Genomic DNA, 24,806 nt, shown 5'->3' on the forward strand with positions numbered 1-24,806 from the left:
GTAGCCTTTCTGATGTTTTGGCTTTGGAATGTGATTCTTTCCCTACTCCTCCATGTGAAGGAAGACTGTTCTGTGAGACAGCCCTGCTGTAACCACTGTGGGCTGTGAGGAGGGAAATGTTATGGTGCAGTTCCTCTGACTACCTCACACTGCTGTCTTCTGACTGCTCAAATATAAGCAAAAGATCAGCATCTCTTCTAGAACTTTACATCCTCTATGATCTTGTGTTAAAACTTTCTAGATTTAATTTAAATTTCAAGAAACAATCTGGTTTCTTTATCTCCTTTGTAAGGACAGGAATAATTGAAAGAAGAATTGGAGAAGTCTGGCAAATCAGAAAACATTGATCCAATGTCCTTACTGCTTAGCAGACTATTCATTTCTAATAAGACTGAAGTGAAAACAATTTTGTCATGGAACTTATTCCCAATAGACTTTCTACAAAGCTTTAAAGAAGCTGAACTTAGTTTCAGAGATGAGGTGCTACATGAGATCAGAGAGAAGTCATTACATTGTGAGAGAAACAAAAGATGTTGAGAAGCTTAGTGTTATAAGGAGATGATGAAAATTGCAAAGGAGGTATGTTATGTGTCAAAAGCAACATGAGACTTAGAGTCCTCAAATTTTATAGTGTGTCAAATTTTAATATCAAGATTTCTGATATTATTTAGGCAATAAGGTAAATAAATAAACTAGTATGCACAGCAGCATGGAGCATTTTTTTCTTCAGGAGTAGCTTTTCAATAGAAATTCCCTAGGCAGTAATACTGACTTAAATGTAGCTATTGCTCTGTTCTCTTGGCCAGAAGTGACCAGTCCTTGAGGCACCTATAGGAAAGACTATTTTGATATTTTGCCATGAGCAGTGGGCAGCTTAGTTTTGGTTTTTTGGCTTTGAGTGTTTCATAGGATAGGAAGAATTTTTTATTTACAGCTTTTTTGTACATAATGTTATGCTGAACACTGCTTTGATAAAATGCTAGTATTTTCAGTCATTTTTACAGGTAGATATATATATATATATATATATATATATGTAACTTCTGCTTCCTTGACAGCACAGTAAAGGTAACTTTTGTCTAACTGGGATAGCAGCTGAGTTTTGCTTGGCATGTGTATGTAACATGGCAAATTTATCACATTCTGTGATTTTGTGAGTATCCTTTGTAAAAGAGCCACAAGGCCACACCAACTTTTCACAGCTAAACAGTGTTCATTACTGACACGCATTTTCTTTTCAGGGAAACTGAAAGAGTGGATCAGCAAGCTGTTCCCCAGGTCAATCATGTGGATGCCTGCAAAGAGTGTGTGAAGGCAGAGATTACAGACACAAAGGAAAGCTATCAGAAATCAGCTGAAATGCTTGGATACGATAAGCGTGAAGAGATAAGAAGAGAAAAGGAGGAGGAGGAGCGTTACATGCACAGAAAAGAAACTCTGGAAACCAAAAAGGGAAAGGCTAAGCATGCGTTAACAGAAGCTGATTCATTATTTCCAGACTTAACGAATGCAGCGAGGTCCCAAGTAGCTCAGCCCCAGCCAGCTGAGAAGAATGGAACCCTTCCTAGTTCATTAAGTATGAGTGCTGGCCTAGTGGAGCAGAATGGTACTGGCTCATATAAAAGAGGGTTTGTTCCCAGGACAAATCCTGATAAGCAGTTTCAAAGGAAAAGTAACATGGCTCAAGTGGAGCACTGGGTTAAAGTCCAGAAAGGAGACACAAAAAGGTTAGTAATAAGCCCATCTTTAACTAGATGGCCAAGTGGCATTTTCTTAAATTAAAGGAAAATGTGTGCTAGTAATACCTTTGGTGCAAATCAGAACACTGTTTTACAGAGACAATTTTGCCTTCAATGCAGAATGGTATTTTTCAGGCATTTATCTCCTGGAAAGCCAATATGGGATTGGCTAATCAAATCTCTTTAGTGTTGTCACAGTATTATAAACAGAATAAGTGAGATTAGCATGCTATTTTATTTTCCTTCTTTTAATCACTGTGGATGCTTAAAGCTTCTTAAAATTTTCTTAAATTTTGAAGAGCCAGAAAGTGAAATGCAACCCTCAGTTACCTCTTACTCATAAATAATTGCACAATATAATTGATAGGTAATTGTTTTTTTCCCACTTTAAAAAGTAAAGAATGCTCATGACTTTCCTTCTCTCTTCTGTTCCTGTTCCAAGCATCCATTCACTCCTCCATATCAGATCACTGCACTCAGAGTCACATTGTAGGTCTCGTATTGAAAGGTCTCCATATATTCATTTAGTTAAAGAAGGTGTCCTAGGATGGTCTCCAGGATTCTCTTTTCTTGTCCCTGAAACTTACATAATTGTTCCAATAGGTGAAATGCACACTGGAATGCTTTTGTAGTGTGAAAATTCTCATAATTGTTTTGCTTTCAAAGTTAGATTAAGTACCAGTTGGAAAAATGAAGTGGTGAATATGTGCATCTGTTTAGAATGTCACCTTGTGTCAAGTGGCAGGAAAAACAGTTGGGCTTGATGCTACTTGTGAGGATTTTTCAAATATGCTTATTCTACTGAATTAGTGTTTTATAAATCTGCTCAAATCTAATTATAGTATAAACAAACAAGAGACATTGGCATGTGGTGTTTAGGATGGAGAAAACATTTTGGGATTTTTAAAATGCTTTTTAAAGCTAATGTTTGTCAATTCAGAGCCAGTAAGAAGTTTAAGGGTAGCTAATTTTGTGTGGAAGTCCATTCTTCTACTCTTTTATTTTTGAAATTACCCTTGAAAAAGCTTTCTTACTTTTTTATATTATTTAATGCTCTTTTAGACTGCTAGAGTCAATTAACTTCCATCTTTTTTTGCTTGGATATCAATCAGTACTTCCCAAAAGAATATGAGTTTAATGAAAAAAAGTGCTTGGTAAGTTAGTTCATATTACACAGATTGATTTTCCTGAAATAATGCAGAAAATTATTGTACTAATGACCTAATGCTTAAAAAACTTCTGTTGATGTTTTTTTACCTCAGAAGTCCTGGCAGTGACAGGATTGACTGATAGCTAAATAAGTATTCTTTTCTTCCTTATTAATTTTTTCCAGTAAATTAACTTTAGGGGCGTGTATCAGGTGCAGTGTTAAGATAGAGTTGTTACAGGTGCCAGGCTTTGTTCTGGAAGAACCAGCTACCTCAGCTGCAGCTGCTAAGTATTCAGTGAAAATAAAGATAGATATATATATATATATATACACATATATATATACACACACACACACCTATGTGTATCTATTTCTAGATCTATATCTGCCTATACATATCTCTAAAAATGCCTGTTTTGACTCAGTTGACCTTGTTTTCTTTGTCTTTTTCTGACAAATGCCATTATATTCTCTGCATTCATAATAAATTTCATGTTACCTTCCCAAAGATTAATAGAGTCATCTTTTAAATGGCACCTTCTCTTAGCCTGCTGAGATTGCTGCAGTGTAGTTAAATGAATGTTAGCTGTCAAATATCTTCCTGATTTAACAGTGTAGAAATTTGAGCTAGAGATGATAATTTGATTGACATTCCATTTTGATTTTAGTAAGTAGTAGTAGAACACTTTGTTTCCTAAACCTCCACTTTCAATGTTATTCCAGCTGAAATGTTACACATAGAGAACCTCTGAGGATTCAGAAGGCTGGATAATTCTAGAACACAGAATGGGTACAGTTTTATTTGTTTCCTGGCTCAGGTGTGTACAAGATCCAGTGCTTGCCAGCAAGTTGATTCTGACAAGAAAGAATTCTTTCACCTAAATAATGAAGTTGTTCATATGATTGCTTATAGGAATGGCACCTTTTAAACAGATGTTTTACTTCCCTTTTTTCTAAAGCACTCAGTTTGCTGAGCTGTGAATGTCAGCTGTCACTTTGGAGATACAGGTCTCTTAGTGACCTCTCAGCTGCACTCCAGTGACAGCCAGTGTAGCCATCTAATCCCACTCCTCTCAGCAGATGGCAATACCTGCTTTGGTAAGATGGATGCCAGCCTTTCAGAGATCTCAAGAACTGGAAGAAAGCTTGAAAGGAGGCTTTCAGAAGGTTTTGGGCTTAAGTAATTAAAGGTCAAGGTCAGAACCTTCAAACGGCAGCTGTTCAGAAATTGCTAGATTTTGATCTGGTTCCAGTGCCTACATAAACTGCATAATTATGAAGAATTTGCTATTTCTAACAGTTTACTTGCATTTTAGAAACACATAAATCTGATTAAGTTTATTATTTCCCCACTAGATGCAGTCATGTTGAGGTACTTCCTTCCTTGCAAGTAGTGTTAAAACCTTTCTTGTTACATAGAACTTCCTGTTCCTTCCTGGTTTGCTTAAGGAAGGAACATTACTTGTCTTTGTTAGCTTCTGTGCATTCCCATGAATGGGCACAGTGTCTCTAATAATAGTACTTGTTGTCTTTTGAACATCTATCTTCTCTTTTTACAATATCTTCTGTGTGGTTGCTTCCCATTGCAGACCCTGAATGATTGTCATGGCCAGTAGTCATATAATATGACATTTATGCACTCTTTAATGTCTGCTTTGCTTTTTCTATTCTCTCTACCTCATCATTTATATGAGGGACATTCTCAAGGGAGTTTTTTTCTTAATCTCTGAGAAGAGAATAGTCCATAATCTCTTGTAGACTAATTTATGTCATTTGGGACATTGTTCTTTACCTAGAAGTTGGTGTGTCGTTCCCAGAGCCTATTTTTATATGACACAAATTATCTCTAAGCATCTCAGACCTTGTGTGGTAGAGATGCCAGCAGCTTAAAGCCTGACATCTCAGCTTGAGGTTTCTCCCTACTTCAGATACTGAGAAAACACAATGTGCCTGTATGTAGGCAGTTGCCTCCAAAGTTCAGCTCTGAATATGACTTTCCCTGTGCAATGTTACACACATTCAACTTTGTTCTCTTTTTATAGCAGGCTGAAGTATTGCATGCAACTGGCTTATATCAGCTGCTCCATGTACTGCTTTCAAAATAACAGTTTTTAGTTCTTCTCAGAAAAATTCATCCTTTTTTAGAAAGAAGGCATCATTCCCCTTTCCCTCAACAAAACTCAGGTTTTCAGGTTGGTTTTGCTCTTAAAGCAGCCAGCCCTGGTGGTTTCATTGACTGCCACCAATTTCAGCTGATCTCAGTACTCTGCCTTTTAATGTCCAGTTAGAAAATAATCACTCACAGATGGTTTGCAACATCTGATAGTTTGCTATGCCTTCATGAGGTCTCCACTAAATTGGTCTATAGGAGTGGTCAAAATCTCTTTTCTGTTTTTCCACAGAGAAATCACCAAAGGAATCTGTCTTAGCTTCATGCCTCCCTCAGAAATGCTTTTGAAGCATTATCTGCTTCAAGCATTCTCAGTTCTTGCTATCTAGAGAAAATACATTTCTGCCACATTATTTTCATGTGGAAAAAGCTGGCAGCCAAGTACAGGACATTCAAAGTACACATGGTGCAATGAATTAGAGAATTAAAAGTAGTTGCACGACCACTGTATGCTGATCTTTGAGTTGCCTGTGTTCATACCACCTGCCTGCTTTAACCTTCACTCTGAAATTTGAGGTGACATCAAGATTTTGTGGTATGAGAAAGCAGAGCCTTTATGGATTTGTAAGCCAAGTGCAGGGAAGCTATTCTGCTTGCTAGCATGAGGAATTATGTATCCTCTTGAGAGTATCCATATTTCAAGGCAGTCCAACAGTGCCAAATCCTCAAAGTACAAAGAGATGGTGGCAACTACTGAACAGCAGTTACTGGTAGCAATTCTTTCCTCCTTGCTTCAGTTATTCTAGGATAACAAAGATGTTACTTTCTATCCTGGCTTTTCTTTCATGTGGAATTCCTGCATTTTCCAAACCATGAGGTCTCCCTCTCATGCGAGTGAAGTGATGAAAACATGCTCAGAGTTTCTTTGTGTGGTTTTGTGCTGGGTTGTTTTTTAAATTTTGGGGTTTTTTGTGTTGATGCTTTGTAGCAAGCCTAGCAGAATGGTTTCCTCTTTGGTCTGAATCAATGGGCAAATGACTGCAAGTATAAAAATCTCCAGATATTTGACTGAAGAATCAGAAATTAGGCAGGCTCTTGTGCACGAAGCTACAGGAAGATTTTGGCTTCAAAGCAGGAGAGGGAGCTAACTAGACTTTGTCAAAACTTTTACCAGTTCTGTCTTAACTACCTACTAAAATATATAGTTTGTACAGTTCAAGTATTTTATGGGTGCAGTACTAAAGCCAGGATGTAATACCTCTTTTTATATCTAATTTTTAAATTATCTTTGTTGTAAAAAGTCTTGTGTTGCTCAAATCAGTAGAACTAGTAGCATTAGGTGAAAGTAAATAATACAGACCTAAGGACTTGTAGCAGATTGTTACCAGTTTCTTTCTTTTTTCTTCATTCACATGAGCAAAACTTATCTGAGATACTTTGGGATTGGTGAGATTTCTTCTTGCTTTTAAAGATATTGAACATGCGTTTGTTTTCGTAAATTGCACCACCTAGTGGTAAGCACACTTTTTGTGAAAAGGAGTATTTTAATTCACAGACTCACTCAATAAACATAACAATAGTTCCTTTCTTCGTGTTCTTGACTTTCTTTTTAGTCTAAGTACATTATTCTGCTGTTTCTAGTAGTTCATCCTCGGTTAAGCACCTAGGCTAAAATCCTGTATTTATACAGTGTAGTGTTTGCGTGCAGGATAGCTGTCATTGATATTGCTTTGTTAATATTTCTGTACATTCTTTTGAAAAGTCTGTTATGTCTTGTAGCTCTATGCTTATGCCATTGGAGGAGTCGTTCCCACTCATCAGTGTATGCTAAAATTTACCCTTTTCTTCCCTTTTTTTTCACAGCCTCGCTTCTGATCATACTCTTACACGTCAGGGTCCCAATCCTCCTTTTCCTGAAAACTATCACACTTTGCCAAAGAATACCAGGCAGCCTTCAGGGAGCTCACCACCACCAAACCGCAATTTGCCGAGTGACTACAAATATGCACAAGATCGCGTAAGCCACTTGAAGATGTCCCAGGAGGAGAGGAAGGCAAATAAGGATGGAACTGTTTGGCAGCTGTATGAGTGGCAGCAGAGACAGCAGTTCAAACATGGCAGCCCCACAGCCCCACTTTATGTAGGTTCTTCAGACTTTATTGATCGTGCTAAGTCAAAAAGTTCATTAGATGTTCCAAGATCAATATCTGTTCCGCCCTCTCCATCTGATATTCCTCCACCTGGGCCTCCAAAAAACTTTCTCCCACGGAGACCACATACTCCTGCAGAAAGGCTCACAGTTAAACCATCAGATGAGAGACAGACTGTGGATGTTCCTTTTGCTGGATCCCCCAGGAAGATACGGAATCGTGCTGTGAAGGTTTGTATCCGTTTAACCCATTACAAACCATTTTACACGTGGTGTCACACACATGGGGAGTTTTAGTTGTGGTTCATTGCATCCTTCCTAGTGTATGAAAGATCATGGAAGTTGTAGAAGCTAATACAAGGAATCATTTTCTCCTCAAGCTCTTGCCATTCTGATCAGATTTATTAAGTTTTGTTGGTTAGGAAAGGAAAATTGGTGGCACATCCCCATAGGTTTGGAATACTTGTAATAAAAACCTGAAAGGCCTATGCTTACATGTAAAAAGTATAGAGATGGTAGTGTTTGAATGTAGAGAGTATGAAGGCAAGAATATGAAACTCAGTGGGATGAAATCTTCCTTGATTGTTTATTTTTGCTTGTAGCTTTTTGTTTGCCATGCCTACTTTTCTCTGCATGTTTTGCTATTGTAGTTAGTCTTACACCTGATTCTGTTTTTAGTTATGACAAAACCCATATTATTATTATTTTTTCATACATTTAATAGTTCAGGTCTGTTGCAGAGTCTTTGTCATTGGGCTAACCAAATTCAAATAGTGTTGGTCTGAAACTTCAACTTTCTGAATAGATTCAGTATGGGTTATGATTGTAGGGACTTTTGTACACTCTTATCCAGAGGTGACAGAGGCTTCCCTGTTCAGTACTCTAAATGTTGTCCTTGCTAAAGTTATTTGGGGAGATTTGTGTTGAATCAATGAATTGACTTGTCTTGGTAGGTCTGGAATAATTGGTATTGAAAGCCTCTGTATTCACTTAATTCTTTGACCTCAGCCATGGACTCTGATAGGAAAAGTATTTGCAAAGAGAGGGACTTGTAAATCCAGATACCCATTGTGAGTTTAGGACCATGACATTAGGCTGCAGTTTCATGCACAGTTTAGATTTTTTTTTTCCTAGTGTATATATGGTGTAGCTGTTGGGTGTTTTTCAGCATTTATAAGTTTATATTATTTTGTCAGAGGGTGGAACAATCTAGTGATTTGCAGCACTGAAAATGAATATTTTTAACTCCTGATAATATTCTACCACCCATTGGTTTCTCCATGTGTGAGGTGAAGGAGCATTACATCCTTACACAGGCATGTGCAGCAGTCTTTTTCTTTCCTGTGCAATGTAACTCTAGAAATTTTAAGTTCTTTTTATGGCATCTTGGCTTTACCAATATTGGGAAACACAGTTCCACATCATTAAAATTAAGACTTCTCTGTGGAACTTCTGTGAAAGTTTGTAGAGAAAAATGCTCATGCTTTTCTATGTAAGCACACAGCATCATTCTACATTCAAATGTGTGTGTTTGCAGAAATCCACTCTCCCTGTACTGCTTTATTAAATTCCATCCAGTTGCACTTATAAAAAAAAACAAGGCAGGCGAGGTAAAACAAAACAGCATTCACTGAAATTCAGAGACAGGAATAAAAATAAACTGCGAGACATTTTAGTCTGCCTTGAATAAAGCCAGAGAAGTTTGACTTTAAGAGAAGGATGAAGGAATGAGTGTGCAGTAAGCTTTCATATTGTAAGTGGGAAGGGGCAGATCGAGGATGATTATTAAAAACCCCTTGGTATTAATGGGAGCCATTGCCACAAGGTGTCAGTCACGTCAGTAGCTTTGTGTAGCCTGGCTAAAAGAGAGCATTCACAGTTGTTACTATGTGCAGTACAAGCCTGCTGTAAAAGGGCATCATCCAACCAAACCTTGTTCTGGGAGACATTTGGTGGGGAGGGGGATTTTGTGAACATTTTATTTTATTTGCTGGAAGCTACATTGCACGTTCTGCTGAAGCATCTCCTACTGCCACAATCTGCTGCTGTGCCCAGCATCACGGGTGCTGAATTTGCATTTGTTCATTTGTGAGTTTTTAATCACCAAAGGATCGGGCTGGCCCGCGAGCCTTACCCTGATCTAATCATGCCACGAATTCAAACAGAAAAAGTGAGGTGCAGACTGAACTTGCCCTCAGGTGCAGCAGAGCTGCCTGTTGACAGCATCCTCACGTTGTGGCTGTGGCTTCTTGCAGAGCTCCACTCACCTGGATCGCCGCTCCATGCCTGCCATGGGCTACATGACGCACACGGTGAGCGCGCCCAGCCTGCACGGCAAGTCGGTGAGTGCACAGCACAGCTCCTCTTGTGTCCTCCCACCTGTGCAGCTAACTTCTAAAATACAGTCTTTGATCTTAACTTTATTACTTAAAGCATAAAGAACTCGAATGAGAACTTAATCTTAACCCAGTAAAGCCTATAGGATTTTTGCCTTTATCTGCAATATGAACGGGGTGAGCTGTCTGTTATTACAGGATTCAAGTTTTATTATGTTTATTTGGTCAAATGCAGAGTTAATTAAATAATTGCTTAATTGTGTCAAGTAACTGCTTTCTGGGCACTGAGGTGAAAAATGTAATTATAGTTCCTCTCCCTGAAGACTGCTAATTTCCTCTTTACAATGTGTCTAAATACCTGCAGCCCGAAGAGCTAACATTGCTTCTCATTCGATTAAGGAGACATCAGGCTAAGTTGGCTAGTATCAGAAATTACACAATCGCTCAGTTACTGCAGCACTTGCCAACTAATTCCACCTATCAGGTCAGCTGCTGCGTGGCTCATCTGTGACATTTTGTGACTCTGCAAATGCTTCATGAGTGGCATGCTTGAGTCTGTGCTTCCTTGCCCATCCTTTGGTATTCCACAGTGCCCAGGTCGTTGGTGGTTTTTCTTTGCTTACTGTATTTGCTATAAAAGACAAGCCTTTTTAAGTTACAAGGTGCCAGTGCATCTGTTTCAAAGTATCTACTTCCTTTTTATACTGTGTATTTATACTATTTCTGAAAATGCTGCATCTTCAGAAATGTGGGTTAAAATACCGTATAAAGTTAATTCTAAAGCAAAACCATTTTCTTTGTGCTGCTTTCATGGTGGGGTTGGCTCCCTGTGCCACGTGCTGCATCACCTGCAAATTGAAATGCATCAGCCAGTCTGTACATTCATATGAGCTTGTAACTGTGTCAGTTCTGCAGGTGAACATTGGTTCATAAAAAACTCAGGAGTGTCTTGGATCATCTACGGTGCTCGTGTTTGCACTGGTGTTATGAAACTTGTAAATGTGAAATCAAACAGAAATATCCTCCCAGAGCTCTCGGGTTCCTATTAGAGCCTCAAAAATGGAGCCACCTGGGAATAACATCTGGTGGCACTTCTTGGAATTGGTGAGGGCTTTGGCCCAAAACTGAAGTGATTTTTTTTTTTAATTGAAGAAGTTTGATTTCCTGATTACCTCACCTACAGAACAATTGCACTAAGATGGGTGGTAATAACAGGGATTTCTCCAAAAATGGACAGGCTTTCTAGTCAAGTCTTCAACCACTCTTGCCAGCTGATCTGACAAGAATTGTAAGTGAACACCTCTAAAGAAATGCAAGTGTGATCTATTGATTTTATGGCATAAAGGGTTTTTCTTTTCTTTTTCTAACTACACATTCTCATTGGCTCAAAACTTGAGAAAAGGTATAGTTATGTTTTTCTTTTATTCTGTAAGTTAGTTGCACTCAGGATATGAAATGCTGACAAAATAGCAGTTCAAATTCTAGAAATTTTTGGGCATTTTGGTTAACTACAAGTAGCACATTTGCAGCAGTTAAACTTTATTTTGTATTGCAAATATATCCTTTCAAGAGAGGAGAAATAACTTTGCTATAACTTCTGTGCATGTTTTCCTTGAAGGGACTGTAATAAAGATGTTGCTAGATCAATAGAACTATAAAATTAAGCTGATAGCAATTACAGGTGAAGCAATGAAAAATAAGAATCAACTTGAATGTTGTTACTTAAAAGACAAAATAGATGATCTAATCATATAAGTGAGATATTTTTCAGAATTTTTTTCACAAAACTTTTCCTGAATAAAGGAATTCATGTCTTACAATGTATATGAATTATGATCAAAAATATTCTAGTGATATATTATATGATGTCTTCTAGTTACATCTGGCATTCAGTCACACCAGTGCTACTTTTTCAGTGAAGGGCTTGTCAGTGGAAATTGATTTTGAAAAAACAGCTTTTGAAAATGTATTGTTTCAGGTAGTTCTGTGTCCTATTAGAGGTGGAAACAAAAATCTAGATGTTTGGAGGAGGGATAATGATGCAGTAATAGTCTTGGGAAATATTTTGCCCATTTCTTAGCTGTAAATAGCAATATGCTGGTGGAGCAAATGTGCTTTTTTATGTGCTCCTACTCTGTTATTTTGTTCTACCTTCCATCTGTTTTCTTGTATATAGCAAATCCAACTATTCTGAAATGGTTTCAAACATTCAAATATATTGCACTATTTTTTTTTCTATGTACTTACCTGAAGGCTGATGACACTTACATCCAGTTGAAAAAGGATCTGGAGTATTTGGATCTAAAGGTAAGATTTGAGACAAGTCTACATTTTTTTTTTTTCAACCCAATTGTCTTTTTTGTATCATCTTTGTACCTGCAAATTTTAAAGTAACTTTCTGGGCTGAGATGGAAACTGTCTTTTGCCCTTGCTGTGCTTAGAATATTGGGTGTCTTTTTAGTAGTTACTATAGAATTAAAGTGCAAACTCAGAAAATGTGGTTGCTTTAGTTTGTAACAGCAACTTCTGTTATTGGTACTGAGATTAATAATATGTGGGTTTAGGGAAATCAGATGAAAAACAGATTGATAATGTTTCTCTGCTGTAGCATTACTAACAATATGAAGTCAACACCTCTAACTTGAAACTTGTGTTCTCTTAATCCAGCTTTTCCCCTTTCAATCTTCTTAAACTGACTTTTCCCTTATTTGTATAATGTGCCATATGTTCTTGTGAAAATGTGGTTAATTAGCACTGTCATTGTTTTTATGTTATTACAGCTAAAAGATTTCAAATGCACCCATTCATCCATCCATACATAGATAGAATCTGATCAAGTAATGTTAGGAGGTATTTATTTTTGAAAAAAATAATTAAATATGATACTGAGAGTCTTACCATCTGTTTAAATAACTTCTGTATTTGGCACACTTGATGGTTGGCAATTTGAAAGCAAATCTAGAATTCTTAATACCAGCTTTTGAAGGAGAAAGGAAGCTGTGAAAATATATAATTGTTTTGCTTAGCAAAGTAGTTTGCCACTTTCTGTGGTGTGTGGGATGTCTTGCCATATATAAATCACGTGGTGTTCCTGAAAATCAAGGTGAAGGGAAATTTGACACCTTGTTGTCTGTCTGGTTTGTGTGTGCAGAGCTCAGTGATGCCATGGGGTGTTGCCTGTCAGCTGATTGCACCTATCAGGATATGTATTTCAATCTTACCTGGTGTTTGAATTCCTCAATATATAACCAAATATATAAATGGAAAGTATTAGTAATATATACTATGCCTACATATAGCACCATGTATGTATATAGTATTTAGCATATAATGTAGGTGATGACTATGTAGTCTAAATGATCAAATACTGTTGGAATATTAATGATCAAAACTGTTGGAATATTAATATACAAATTTAATATTGGTTGGATGCATTTTGTTTTAAGCCTTGTCCTTGGTTTGTTCATGGCTTTGCCAAGTGTAACTGTAGCCCAAGCCATCAGATGAACTTATGACAAATTACAATTTAAAAAGTCCTACAATGTGAGAAATTATTAGTAATCACAGTGTTTCGTCCATTATAAAACACCATAATTATCACAGTTGAAGTGACTACAGGTCAAGCTTCTGAAAATGTGATATGCTCATCAAAATTATTAGAAGGGGTTCCTTTTAGTGGATTCTGTCCAGATAAATTTGTTACAGTTCTGGAACATGAGGAGATATTTGGTCTCTTAGGAGCTCCCCTTGTGCCTTCCTGCAGTCAGAAAGATAAATGTATGTGGGCACCTGATACTTCTGTGAAAAGAAACTTAATGCCAGTTGGTTCCCTTTTGAAAATCTCAACACTCAAAATGTCAAGTGTGTTTCCAAAGGAATGATATAAATTTTCAAAATGGGCATTTCTTAATAACCTTCTTTCACTTGTGTGACCAGAAATGTAAAATTTCAGGTCAGGTTGCTGGGAGATTAAAGAAACCACGTGGAACTGGAAAAGGTGCCCTTGTATTGGTTATATTTGTGTTTTGCCACTAAATGGAGCAATGCTTTGATTTGTGGTATGAGGAAGAGTGCACTGATTGAAACAAAACAAATTACATAGATTTTAGTAACAGCAGATTGCCAGGTAATGTGTTTAATGTCTTCCACTTGAGACACTGGAGACTTGGACAGCAAACTAATTAGTTCAAGTCTCTCTTTTGACTTCACTGGGCTTTGAATTAAACCCACCCCAGTTAAACAATTTCAATTAGGACCAAGCATTTTGGAACCAAAGTTAAAAGTTTTTTCTTTTCACTAAATCCATTGTTTCAGAAGATCTTTCTTAAAGGTTGCCAAATAGAACTTTTCAACGTGGAATTGTGATTAAGCAATTAACTGCAAAATGCCTAGGTGAGACCTGAGAGTGTGTGATCACTGCTGCTCGTGGAGTTTTGAGTTGTAAGGTTTGGGGGTTTAAGTCCTGACATCTGTAACAAGCTATGACTAAACTTTTGTTTGAAACAGATAGAAAATAATGGACCTCTGATCAACATGATATACAAAGTGCTAAAGAACTCAGCACAAGGGTTACTATCCAGTATACATGTAAGACTGCTTGCATTGAAATGTGCTCATCCCATTGCTTTTCCAAGTAGCAGTCAGTGTTCTGGCTTTTACAGGTGTCTTTTGGTACACAATAGTGCTTTCTGTAAGATTTTATTTTCACTTGCCTTTTTTTTTTACCCTCTTTTGGAGTCTGTATGCGAAATTATGGCTGACCTCAGTGTTTGGTTTCATTTTATTGTGTTTTGAAAATGAATGTGTCAAGTAGCGACTCCAGTGTGAATTTTTGAAAATGTGAAAGCATGCTTGATCTTCATTATGTTGTCATGTTCACTGCTTGATAGTTAGCAAATTCCTTACAGTTCTGATGATGTTATTTTAAGTATTCCCAAATTCTGTAGACTTTTATGTTAATTCCATTGCTTTGAAAAAGGCTTTTGCATTGTCTTAGCTTGCAGGAAATTAAATATGCAGAATTATTACTTTTGATATGCTGGTATTTTATGTTCATATTTAGTTAATTGTTACAATTATATATAGGATTTAGCATTTAAATCATTTCATTAATACTTTTGAAAGACAGGTTGTTTTCTTCTATATAACATTCAATTGTTGAAAAAAAAAAAATACCAAAAAACTGAAAGCTTCTAGAGGCAATAAATGCTATTGATTTTGGTAGTGGACAAGTAATTCACCACACAAAGGTACATGAGAAGTCTTTAGATGGAGTCTGCCACTGGAGGAGAGAAGACAATATTTACCTCACTTAGAGAGAAATTTAATTACTTTTAAAAAGCTAAACTGATCCTGTAGGTTAATAAGTAAAATAGGTTGCTTCAAATCTGGATTTTGCCAGTTGGTAAAAGTGCAAACTGCCTCTTTATACCCCTCCTACCTCACTAAAACTTCAGCTTTTGTATCAAAATCTCTCCTCTTATAGTACTGAAGACAATATTGAGGTGAATTTTTCTTCATAAACTTTTACCTGTATATGAATAAAATATGCTATATATGAGTACTAATAATCACCAGATGGTCCTGTGGTCAAATAGTATTTGCTCTAATGAATCTTTAAAAGTGTTCTAAAGAGGTGATATTAAATCATTAGATTTTAAGGCTTTAAAAAAAAAAAAAAGTATTTTATACATTTAAAACACTTATACATTAAAAATGTATTTTATATTATATTGCTCTTTTCTTAACCTCATTTTTTCACAAAGAGGGTCCCTTGTAGGTAGTGGAAATGATAAACATTTCTACAGACTCAGACATGCCTTAATTTTTAAGGTTGATGTGAAGGTTGGAAATACAATTGAGTATTGTTTTGGTACTGATTCTAAAACTGTGTTATGTGAGAAGATAATCTCACCAGAAATGGAATATGAAACCAGTGATTTATGGAACGAGAGATTTGGTATATGACAGCCACATCAAAACAGATTAATTACATTTAATTCCACTATGGCATTTTTCATAGCAGTCTGTCTTTAGTAAAATCCACCCTGTGGTGAGGAAGATACTGTCCTTTGTAGAATGAAACACTTGCCAAAAGTTGTATTTTTTCATTAATGAATGCTGCTATTGTTGCAACCTTGTTCTGTTTAGTACAGAATTCCAAGCTGTTGAAAGAGTTACTAAATAGCCTAATATAACTAGTAATCCCTTTTGTTAACACTCCTCAGAAACTAAAGCCAGATTTGAAAGTACTTGTATCCAAAATTTTACTATTTTTTTCATAATAAAAATGAGTATTTAATAAAAGCTTTCTTTTCACTGCTGAAGCATAATTAGGTTTTAGTTTGCAATGAATTTCTTACATTTTGTAACTGTGTTCCTCTTAGGTGACAGGACGTGACACATTGAAAGAAAGAAGTACAAAACCTGTCAAGATTGCAGAAAGTGATATTGATGTAAGTATCAAACACCACTTCAGCACCTCTTGCACTGATTTTTCTGTTGTACAGTTACATGATCATTATTATGCTCCTTGGGCTGAAATGTTACAAGTGGATACTTGTCTGCTTGGTTTTTAAAATCTAACCTTATATATGTTTATGGTTTTATATATGGTTTCATTTCCAGGTGAAACTCAGCGTTTTCTGTGAGCAGGACAGAATTCTGCAGGACTTGGAGGACAAAATCAGAGCCCTTAAGGAAAATAAAGTAAGTAGGTTAAAAAGGACTGAGTAAAATAAAATAGAAACTTTTATCTGATCATAAAATATAAAGTAGGAAATTATAAAGAAAAAATGCAGTTAATGGATGCTGATTGCACTGTAGTGTGTATATACTTCTGTGATAATAAGAATTGGGTTTTATTTTAGGATCAAATACCCATTCTGAGAAAACAAGTTTTTGAAAGTGAACATTTTAAACCCATCTGATTCACTTCCAGTGAGCTATAGCTTTCAGTAAACTGAGGTGGTTATAAAAATAATTTTAAAAGTATTAAAAAATATATCCTAAAATGAAAGTACTTCTCAGATGGATCTTTCAGAAGAGCTACTGTACAAAATTAATTCCATTATATTTACTCCTGACTACATGAATTGGGCCTGTTTCATGTTTTAGACAGTATTTTAAACCCTCACATGACTGTTTCCCCACTAGCAGTGAGCAAGAACCTGTCCTTAAACAAACTGAGGTGGTAGGGCAGTCATTGTTCTATATTGCTGAAGGGAATTTTTCTGAAACTGTAAATTACACTTTTGTACAGAGAGTAAACAGAAAAATTCCCCTCTTACTGTTTTGTGTTTTCAACGGTTTTGGCTGCTTAATGGGAAGATTTAATAGAAAAGATCAGATAATTTTGGATACAATAGGTAACTAAGGTTCTTGCAGTTTTTGTTTACATGTGAGCTTCCAAAACAGGAGGCCAAGCCTTGCCTCTGTTGGCTTATAGGGAAGACTTGGGGCATGGAAAACACCTTTCATATTCCTGCAAGTACATGCATAAATTTCCATGTAAATGATGTAAACTTACTCCCATCTTCTTTGTTAGGATCAGCTGGAGTCTGTTTTGGAGGTTTTACACAGGCAGATGGATCAATACAAAGACCAACCACAACATGCAGAAAAAATATCTTACCAGCAGAGACTTTTGCAAGAGGACCTTATACACATTCGGGCTGAAATATCCAAAGTTTCAACGGTATGTGGTTTTGGGTGCTTCAAGAAAACCCTAGTTAAAATCCCAATTAGACTAAAACTGTGTTGGTCATTAGATTGGGGAGTTAAGGCATGTTCTGAACAGTTTTGCTTAAGGTACAGGATACTAAACCAGATAAAAAAAAAAATTGTCTCTCCAGTTTTACTTTTCAATGCCTGCCTCCCAACCCAAACAAAAACTACTAACCTTTTCAATTCTTTTAAGTGTGGGCTTACATTGCAAATCTTTCAGCTAGTCCTTTGAAAATATAAATATGGTTCCAGGATGTTTTTCCAGGGTAAAAGGAATTGGGAAAATCCATTGATATTTCAGTAAAAATTTACCATTCATATTGTAACTTAATAAAATCCAAATGTAATTTGATGTTTTCACTCTGTTATTACTACCTCTTCATGAATATGAGACCAGCTCTTTGTAAGACTGTTTCTAGAATTGCATGGACACCTTCCCTATACTAAGGTCTGATCACTAAAATGACAGTATTATTTAAGTGTGTCTACTCAGTTTATGTCTGTAGAAAATGTGTTACTTTCACAGCCAGCATTTAAAATGCATTTTTGGGCATAAATATCAAGTCACTGTAAGAAAGGCTATACTGGTGCAGAGATTCTGTTACATGCCAGTTTGGTTTTGTCAGAAAGCTGGCCAGAGTTTTTTAACTACAGGTTCTTGACTTGATTGTCCAAGGGATGAAGTGTTTTCAGGTACATAATCAAATCTGAACAACAATGTAAACTGGAATGGATTCTTTGCTTCTTTTTATAATAGAACAACTGTAACTTCAAAACACTTTGGTGCTCAATTAGAGGATGGAGACAGTGGTTTTGAAGTTAGCACTGTATTAGAATATTCCTTCTGTTAACAGGAAATGGAAAATGCCTGGAATGAGTATCTGAAATTAGAAAAGGATGTGAGCCAGCTGAAAAAAGCCTTACAGGAGCAGATGAACAGTTCATTGGTATCTCAGGTGAGCCCATTTCCAGACACTGTAAACACTTGGAGTATGATTTAGTGTGAACTTCAAGTGACCATCTCATAAGAGAAATGTTCTCTGCCATTTTTGCAGTGCTTTCAGCTGTCATGTAATTTGTTTTGCAGAGTTCAGGCACTGTAGCAGCATGGCTGTGTAGTGAAAAAAAAAGAAACCACTACATTGTCTTGCAGCACATGCAATAGTGCCACAGTTTCTCATAAGTTGTCTATGCAAATTTGTCATTATTTTATTACGTTTTTATTGCAGTCTGACATCTTGACATTGATAATGTATTTAATTTATAAGGCAGTGAAGGACTTCTTAGTCTTCCATTTATTTGATCTGCCATTGTTGGCTTCTTTATCCATTTTTAAGAGCATCAGTCACTGGTTGTTATTGTCATTACTTGTTCTTTGTCATGTTCTTCTATTTATGGAAAATTTATCTCTGCAGATTGTTTTGTGAAGTGGAATAAGTGTTTAACAGCCATCAGTAATTGAAAGGCATCTCAGTTTTAAATCAACTGTTCAGTTTCAAATTTTAAAAAGAGGCTTTGTTTTGAAGCTCAGTTATTTTCTTTGCTGAAATGGATGTGGAATACCAGATTATTTCTACATACCTGCTTATAACTGGTGACTTTATTTTCAGGGAATACTGGATTATTTTTCCTTTGTGTGAACAGAACACAATGACCACAGTTAATGTGTATATTTTTCTCAAATCTTAGTCTATTTTTCCAAATATCCTGGACCTAAAGAGTTCACTAATTAAACTTTTTAGCTTATTTGTTTGCAGTAAATATATGATAAGATATAATTTGAAGCCTGCTTATTTTCACTAATGGATAAATGTTTTGTATAAAAGCAAGAATTGTAAAACCTTTTTTGATGGCATCAATCTTCAAAGTACATTTTCATTTACTTTTAATTTTGAGGTGTGGGGAAGTGATTCAGTTTCTAGAGTGAGAATATGTAATTGAGCTCAGCTGTAGAAAATATTTTAAAGAAAAAGTCCTAGGGGAATATTAGAATAAAATGGTTCTTGTATGAAATTACTTAGTTTAACAAAGGCAAATTGCACCTTTTTAGACTACTTTGAGATAAAATTTCCAGTTGGGCATTAAACATGCTTAAAATACTGGATGTGTGGCATGGGATTCACCAATACATATGGAAGGGAATGTGGCTTGCACAGAAGAAAATGCTAATTTAATTTGATTATCATCTCATATCACATAAGTGATTAATTATAAATACACACACAGCCATTAGCAGGTTATCAGTTGTATGTGTGCATACTTTTATATATCCATACATATAAGTTTGCACAGATATATTTGGCTAAGTTTTAAAAAATTCTTCTGAATACCTATTTTGGAGATTCTAAGGGGAGCTGATTTTTTTCAGAAAGTACTGAATATTCTAAAAAACTATATTCCTTCAAATAAGTCTCACTTGAAGTACCCATAATAGAATTTTTTTGAACTCTGCCCAAGGGCATGTAGACTCAAGATTGTTTATCTAGCATTTTCCAATAGCACTAAATTAATACACTCTGTATTTTAAAAAAAATGCAGTCTTTATGGAATGTTATTAAAAATTCAGTAAATTTGCAGGCTCAAGTTGCTGTAGGAGACTGCTGATGTTGTTTATATGTAGCATTAATTAAGAGGTTAAAACCTAAATGTTTAAGCAGCTTGGTCAGAGTAAATCTTGGTTTTTAGAATGTAGCTTCAATTGTGTTTTGCTTAAGGGTTGGGGAGGATCTGGGCATGTTGAATTTAACTGAGATGGGTTAATTTATCAGTGATAACTTCTTAGCTGGTAAGTGTTTCTTCTCTGGTTTTATGTCATTCTAAATTATGTTTCTGTTTGAAGCAAGTTAGAGAAATATAATTTTCTCTCCAAGTTACCTTTTCCTACTTGCCAATAAAGGATATTTATACTCCTCTGTAAACAGCAATCTTGGCTTTCATAATTTCAAAATTAATTTATCTGCTTATCATTCGGCCTGGGTCCATTTTACATCTGAAATATTCTCTTCACATCAATATTTAAGTAATAGAAAGAAATAATATTAAAAGATCTGGCTTTTCTACATTGCTAATCAAACATTTTCTGAGTAGTTTCAGAAGCAGGGTTTTCAGTGCAATGCAGTGGTTTTTTCACCAGTTCTGAGGCTTGATTATTGTAAATCCATCATTTGCTTCCTAGGAGTATGATTAATCTCAGAAAAATGAAATGAAATGTGCAAATTTATAGTTTGTGTCCTGACAATCTTTCAAAATACGTCCTATCTATCGAGTGAGTTTACTACAGGCAAATAACATTCTCCATCATTTAAATGTTTGTGTTCTTGGCACCCTGTTTGCTGATCTGTAACCTGCCTGAACATATTTCCTGATTTAAGACAGAAAGTGGAAAGCAATTTATATGCCTTCCTTAGCTCTATGAGGTGTAACAGCTTTTACTGAAGTTTTTTTTCACCCTCAGCCTTATAGGATTAATTAGTAGCTATTTTGCAGCTCATGGCAAGTGATGAATTTCTGGAGCAGCTTGTAAACAATTCTTAACTTAAGTGTTTCACTGCCTTCAACTTCTTTAATAGCACCGGGTTTACTAAGTTTATTCTTGATGCAAATTTTTGAAATTGGTGTTACCAGGCTTTCATTAATTAGATGACAGCAGCTATTTAACATGATTGGAATGGTGGCTTCAGGAGATGCAGATCAAAGCAAAGTCCCGTCTGTAGACAAAGCTTTTCTCTCTCTCTCTTTCTCTCTCTCTCTCTCTTTCTCTCTCTCTCTCTCTCTCTTTCTCTATCTCTCTCTCTTTCTCTCTCTCTCTCTTTCTCTCGCGCTCTCTTCTCTCTCTCAAATCTCTTTCTCTCCTCTGTCATCTCTTCTCTGCTCTCCTATCTCTCTCTTTCATCTCTCTCTCTCCTTTCTCTCCGGTCTCTCTCTTTCTCTCTCTCTCTCTTTCTCTCCTTCCGCCCCAATCTCTCCCTTCTCTCTCTCTCCCTTTCTCTCTCTCTCACTTTCTCTCGCTCTCCCTTTCTCTCTCTCTCCCTTTCTCCTCTCTCATCCTTTGCCCTCTCATCTCCCCTTTTCTCTCTCTCTCCCTTTCCTCTCTCTCCCTTTTCCTCTCTCCTCCCTTTTCTCGTGACTCTCTCTCTCCCTTGTAGTCCTCCGTTCTCTCGCCTTTCTCCGTGCTCTCTCTTTCCCTCTCTCTCCTTTCTCTGCTCTCTTCTCCCTTTCTCTCTCTCCTCTCCCTTTCCTCTCTCTCTCCCTTTCTCTCTCTCTCCTCCTTTGCTCTCTCTCTCGCTCCCCTTCTCTACATCTCTCCTCCATTTTCATACTCGCCACTTTTCTCTCTCGCTCCTTTTCTCTCTCGTCATCCCTTTCTCTCTCCGCCTTGTTACTCTCTCTCTCCCTTTCTCTCTCTCTCCCTTTCTCTCTCTCTCCCTTTTCTCTCTCTCCCTTTCTCTCTCTCTCCCCTTCTCTCTCTCTCTTTCTCTCTCTCTCTCTCTTCTCTCTCTCTCTCTCTCTCTCTCCGCTTCTCTCTCTCTCTCTCCGCTTCTCTCTCTCTCTCTTTCTCTCTCTCTCCCTTTCTCTCTCTCTCTCCCTTTCTCCTTTCTCTCTCTCTCCCCTTTTTTCCTCTCTCCCTTTCTCTCTCTTTTTCCTTTCTCTCTCCTCCTGGAAAGCCATAGTAAAGCAAATAGGATGCAGGATGAGACCAAGTCCTGGAGCAGCAGCAATATATTGTTATAACCTGTAATACATCATAGCCAGTAGGCCCAACAAGTCAAATATAAGCACTTCAGAGTTTATTTTTTTTTCTTTTTTAAATACAGGATATTTTCCCTAAATGTATTAAGATGTTTTGAAGGCTGCCTTAGCAGTCTTAAATTTGATAGGTATAGGATGTAAGAACAAAGTTCTAATTAAAGGGTGCTGGAAGCTCATCTTATATAGAACATTAAACTATGTTTTTGTAATCTGAACAATATTCTAGAAAAATATAGACTTGTCTCTTTTCCCTTGTCTTCTATAGGAAGTATTCCAAGAGTCAGAAAATGCTCTAGTATGTTTTGTGGACAAGATCTGTTTGTTGTGTTCTCTTTTTTTTAAATTTTTATTTTAAAATAATTATTTAAGTAATTATTTTAAATTATTTAGATAGTTTCTAAACTCTGAAGTTTTCATGTAAGTTCTGAAATAGTACCTTGGTGATATCAAAAGAAGGGAAGGTCCATGATAAATTAAAACCTAGGTATAATAGATTTTTTTTTTCTTTCACTGCAAACAACAGGAGAAAACACAAATACAAAAAGACTTGTGGAGAATTGAAGATGTTACAGCTGGCTTGAGTGCAAATAAAGCAAACTACAAAACCATAGTAGATTCTATAAAGAATCCAGGTAAGGAGAACATGATGAAAAAAAATACACCAATACAGCTGAGTCCTTAGGGTCTGTGCAAATAATCTGGAAATTTGTCGTGCTGCATAAAATCCAGTTAATTCTGCTATTGGGTGTGTCAGAAATCTCTGTTGATTGAGCTCATTAACTTGGTGTTTCTTTGCTTGAGGTGATAGAAAAATTTTTTGTTGTTTGTTTCCACATTGGCACAGCGCTACAATGTGATAAGCCATTAAAAAAGGGAGCAACAATAATGGGCTAAATTCTTCAAGCTGCAGAAGAATTTGGTTTCTGTCATATGCCAGGCTCTTAGCAGTGTAGCATCTGTTCTGCATCCAGCAGCTTTTCTCTGTGATTTTTCTCTGGGTTTATTGGGTTTTTTTTTCCCTTGGATGCAGCCCAGCTGCCCTTGCTGCAGTTGCCTTTCCCCTCCCTGTTCAGGCAGGTGTTTGGTGGGCAGAGCAATATCAGCTCTGAAAGAGAGGAAGGGAAAGTGTGTGTGGTCTGCATTGCAGTGGCTTTATTAAGTTTCAAAGACAGGACCTAATGCATTGGGATAGCAAGAGACTGCCTACTGCAAAACTCACTTTGTATTTAAATATCTTCCCTCACCTTTTACATAGAGATAAAATAGTTCTGAGATGGTTTAGATCTGTAGGCAGCTTAAGGAATCTGTGGCATGGGGCCAGATGCAGCTCATGGACTGATTTCATATGACTCCCAGGCTTTTCCTTCCTTTGCTCCCACTGTGCTCCACCAGGAATTCAGTGGGATGATACTGAACCGTGTGGTTTTAATTTTGGCCTGAAAGACTTGCTGAATCCCCATGAAGAAATGTTTTGTCTATTTCTCCCCTAGAGAGAAAAACAGTGCCTTCATTTTCTCAGTCTTCAGTGCCTTCCTTACCAGCTTCCCTTGCTAGTGTGGAGAGCAAACGTTCCGTCCCGCAGAGCCCTCCACGCAGCCCGGTTAAATCCCCTCTGGAGGTCAGGCTGTATCCTCAGCCTTATTTCCAGACCAGGACACAGCACCAAGCACAGCAGCTGAAAAAAATTGAGCCACCTCTTCAGTCACCAGTCAAGCTCAAGCCAAAGGTTGTAAGTACTGCTCTTGTGAGATTCATTCAGCAGTTTTTCTGTTTCCATTCTGTCAGGAAGGGTGGAAGTGATGTGGATGCACTTGGGGTGTTCTTGTTGGAACTGAGCAGTAGCACTTTGTACTGGTTTGAAAGCAAAACCAGAAATAAAATTTAATAAGAAAAAAAGAGAAAAATAAAATGCATGCAATAGTACAAAAGAAAAACCACTGACAGTCAGAATACAACCTGACACCCTGATAGTTAGGGTGGTGGTAGTAGTCAAGATGAAGTGGTCTTGTTGAAGTAGTGATCTTGTAGAAAGGTCTGGTAGCTCTTGTCCTGTGGAAACCAGTGGATAAGGGCTGCTTTGGTGTTCCAAATCTCAGTTTTTAACTAGGTAGGAAAGGCTTGGCTCCTCCCCCTGGCTGGAGCATCTCCCAGTGGGATGTTGTAATTTTATCAGTCATGCAGTGCGACTCAATGGCCCATTAAGGATGGGTCGTGGGAAAGATAAAGAACATTGCCCTAACAGATGCCCCAACAGCAGAGGATATCTCCCACAGGTAAGATGGTTTCAGCAGATGGTGATAGAATACATACTTTTGGGCACATCTTTGCATTGTAACCTAGGACACACTTGCAGCACCATACATGTGGAGCCTATTGTACAGTGGCCATAGACTGGTTTAGAGCATATTAATGTTCAGAACCTTCCTTGGAAATGCTTTGTAGTTGATTTCTTGGGTCTTGCTTGGGCTCTAAAGCCTCAAGCTTCTGGTGTGGACAGAGGAGTCCATGCTGAGGCAATCACGAATAATTAATGTAATACACTGACCTTTATTTTACAGTTTATGCCAGACACTTTTCATGCTCTTTGCCAAATCCCTGTGCTTTCCTGTTCCCAGGAAGATGAAGCACCGCCCAGACCTCCTCTCCCTCAGCTGTACAGTCCTGAGGATCAGCCACCAGCTGTCCCACCCCTCCCCAGAGAAGCCACTGTCATCAGACACACCTCAGTGCGGGGCCTGAAACGTCAGTCAGACGAGAGAAAGAGAGACAGAGAGCTCGGCCAGTATGTAAATGGAGATTACAGGGTGAGCACTCACACACCTGCACCCCTGCTCCTCAAAGATATGGG

The 24,806-nt window shown here is 37.2% G+C and overlaps 1 protein-coding gene across 12 annotated transcripts in view; it reads left to right on the plus strand.

Annotated features, from left to right (window-relative positions):
* PLEKHA7 (pleckstrin homology domain containing A7) overlaps positions 1-24,806 on the plus strand; it is a 142,512-nt gene that overhangs the window by 104,238 nt on the left and 13,468 nt on the right. For 10 of the 12 annotated variants that reach the window (XM_079307907.1, XM_079307902.1, XM_079307910.1 and 7 more), the window contains 11 exons: positions 1,242-1,727; positions 6,863-7,379; positions 9,404-9,490; positions 11,738-11,791; positions 15,871-15,939; positions 16,112-16,192; positions 17,031-17,180; positions 18,064-18,165; positions 22,482-22,590; positions 23,449-23,687; positions 24,574-24,762. In XM_079307907.1, the coding sequence (XP_079164033.1) occupies positions 1,242-1,727; positions 6,863-7,379; positions 9,404-9,490; positions 11,738-11,791; positions 15,871-15,939; positions 16,112-16,192; positions 17,031-17,180; positions 18,064-18,165; positions 22,482-22,590; positions 23,449-23,687; positions 24,574-24,762 (2,083 nt within the window). The remainder of the gene's footprint in view (positions 1-1,241; positions 1,728-6,862; positions 7,380-9,403; positions 9,491-11,737; positions 11,792-15,870; positions 15,940-16,111; positions 16,193-17,030; positions 17,181-18,063; positions 18,166-22,481; positions 22,591-23,448; positions 23,688-24,573; positions 24,763-24,806) is intronic. The other 2 variants (XM_079307906.1, XM_079307909.1) reach the window with 1 other exon arrangement.

This window comes from Erithacus rubecula (assembly GCF_903797595.1).
Source record: "Erithacus rubecula genome assembly, chromosome: 6".
Classification (NCBI taxonomy): Eukaryota; Metazoa; Chordata; class Aves; order Passeriformes; family Muscicapidae; genus Erithacus; species Erithacus rubecula.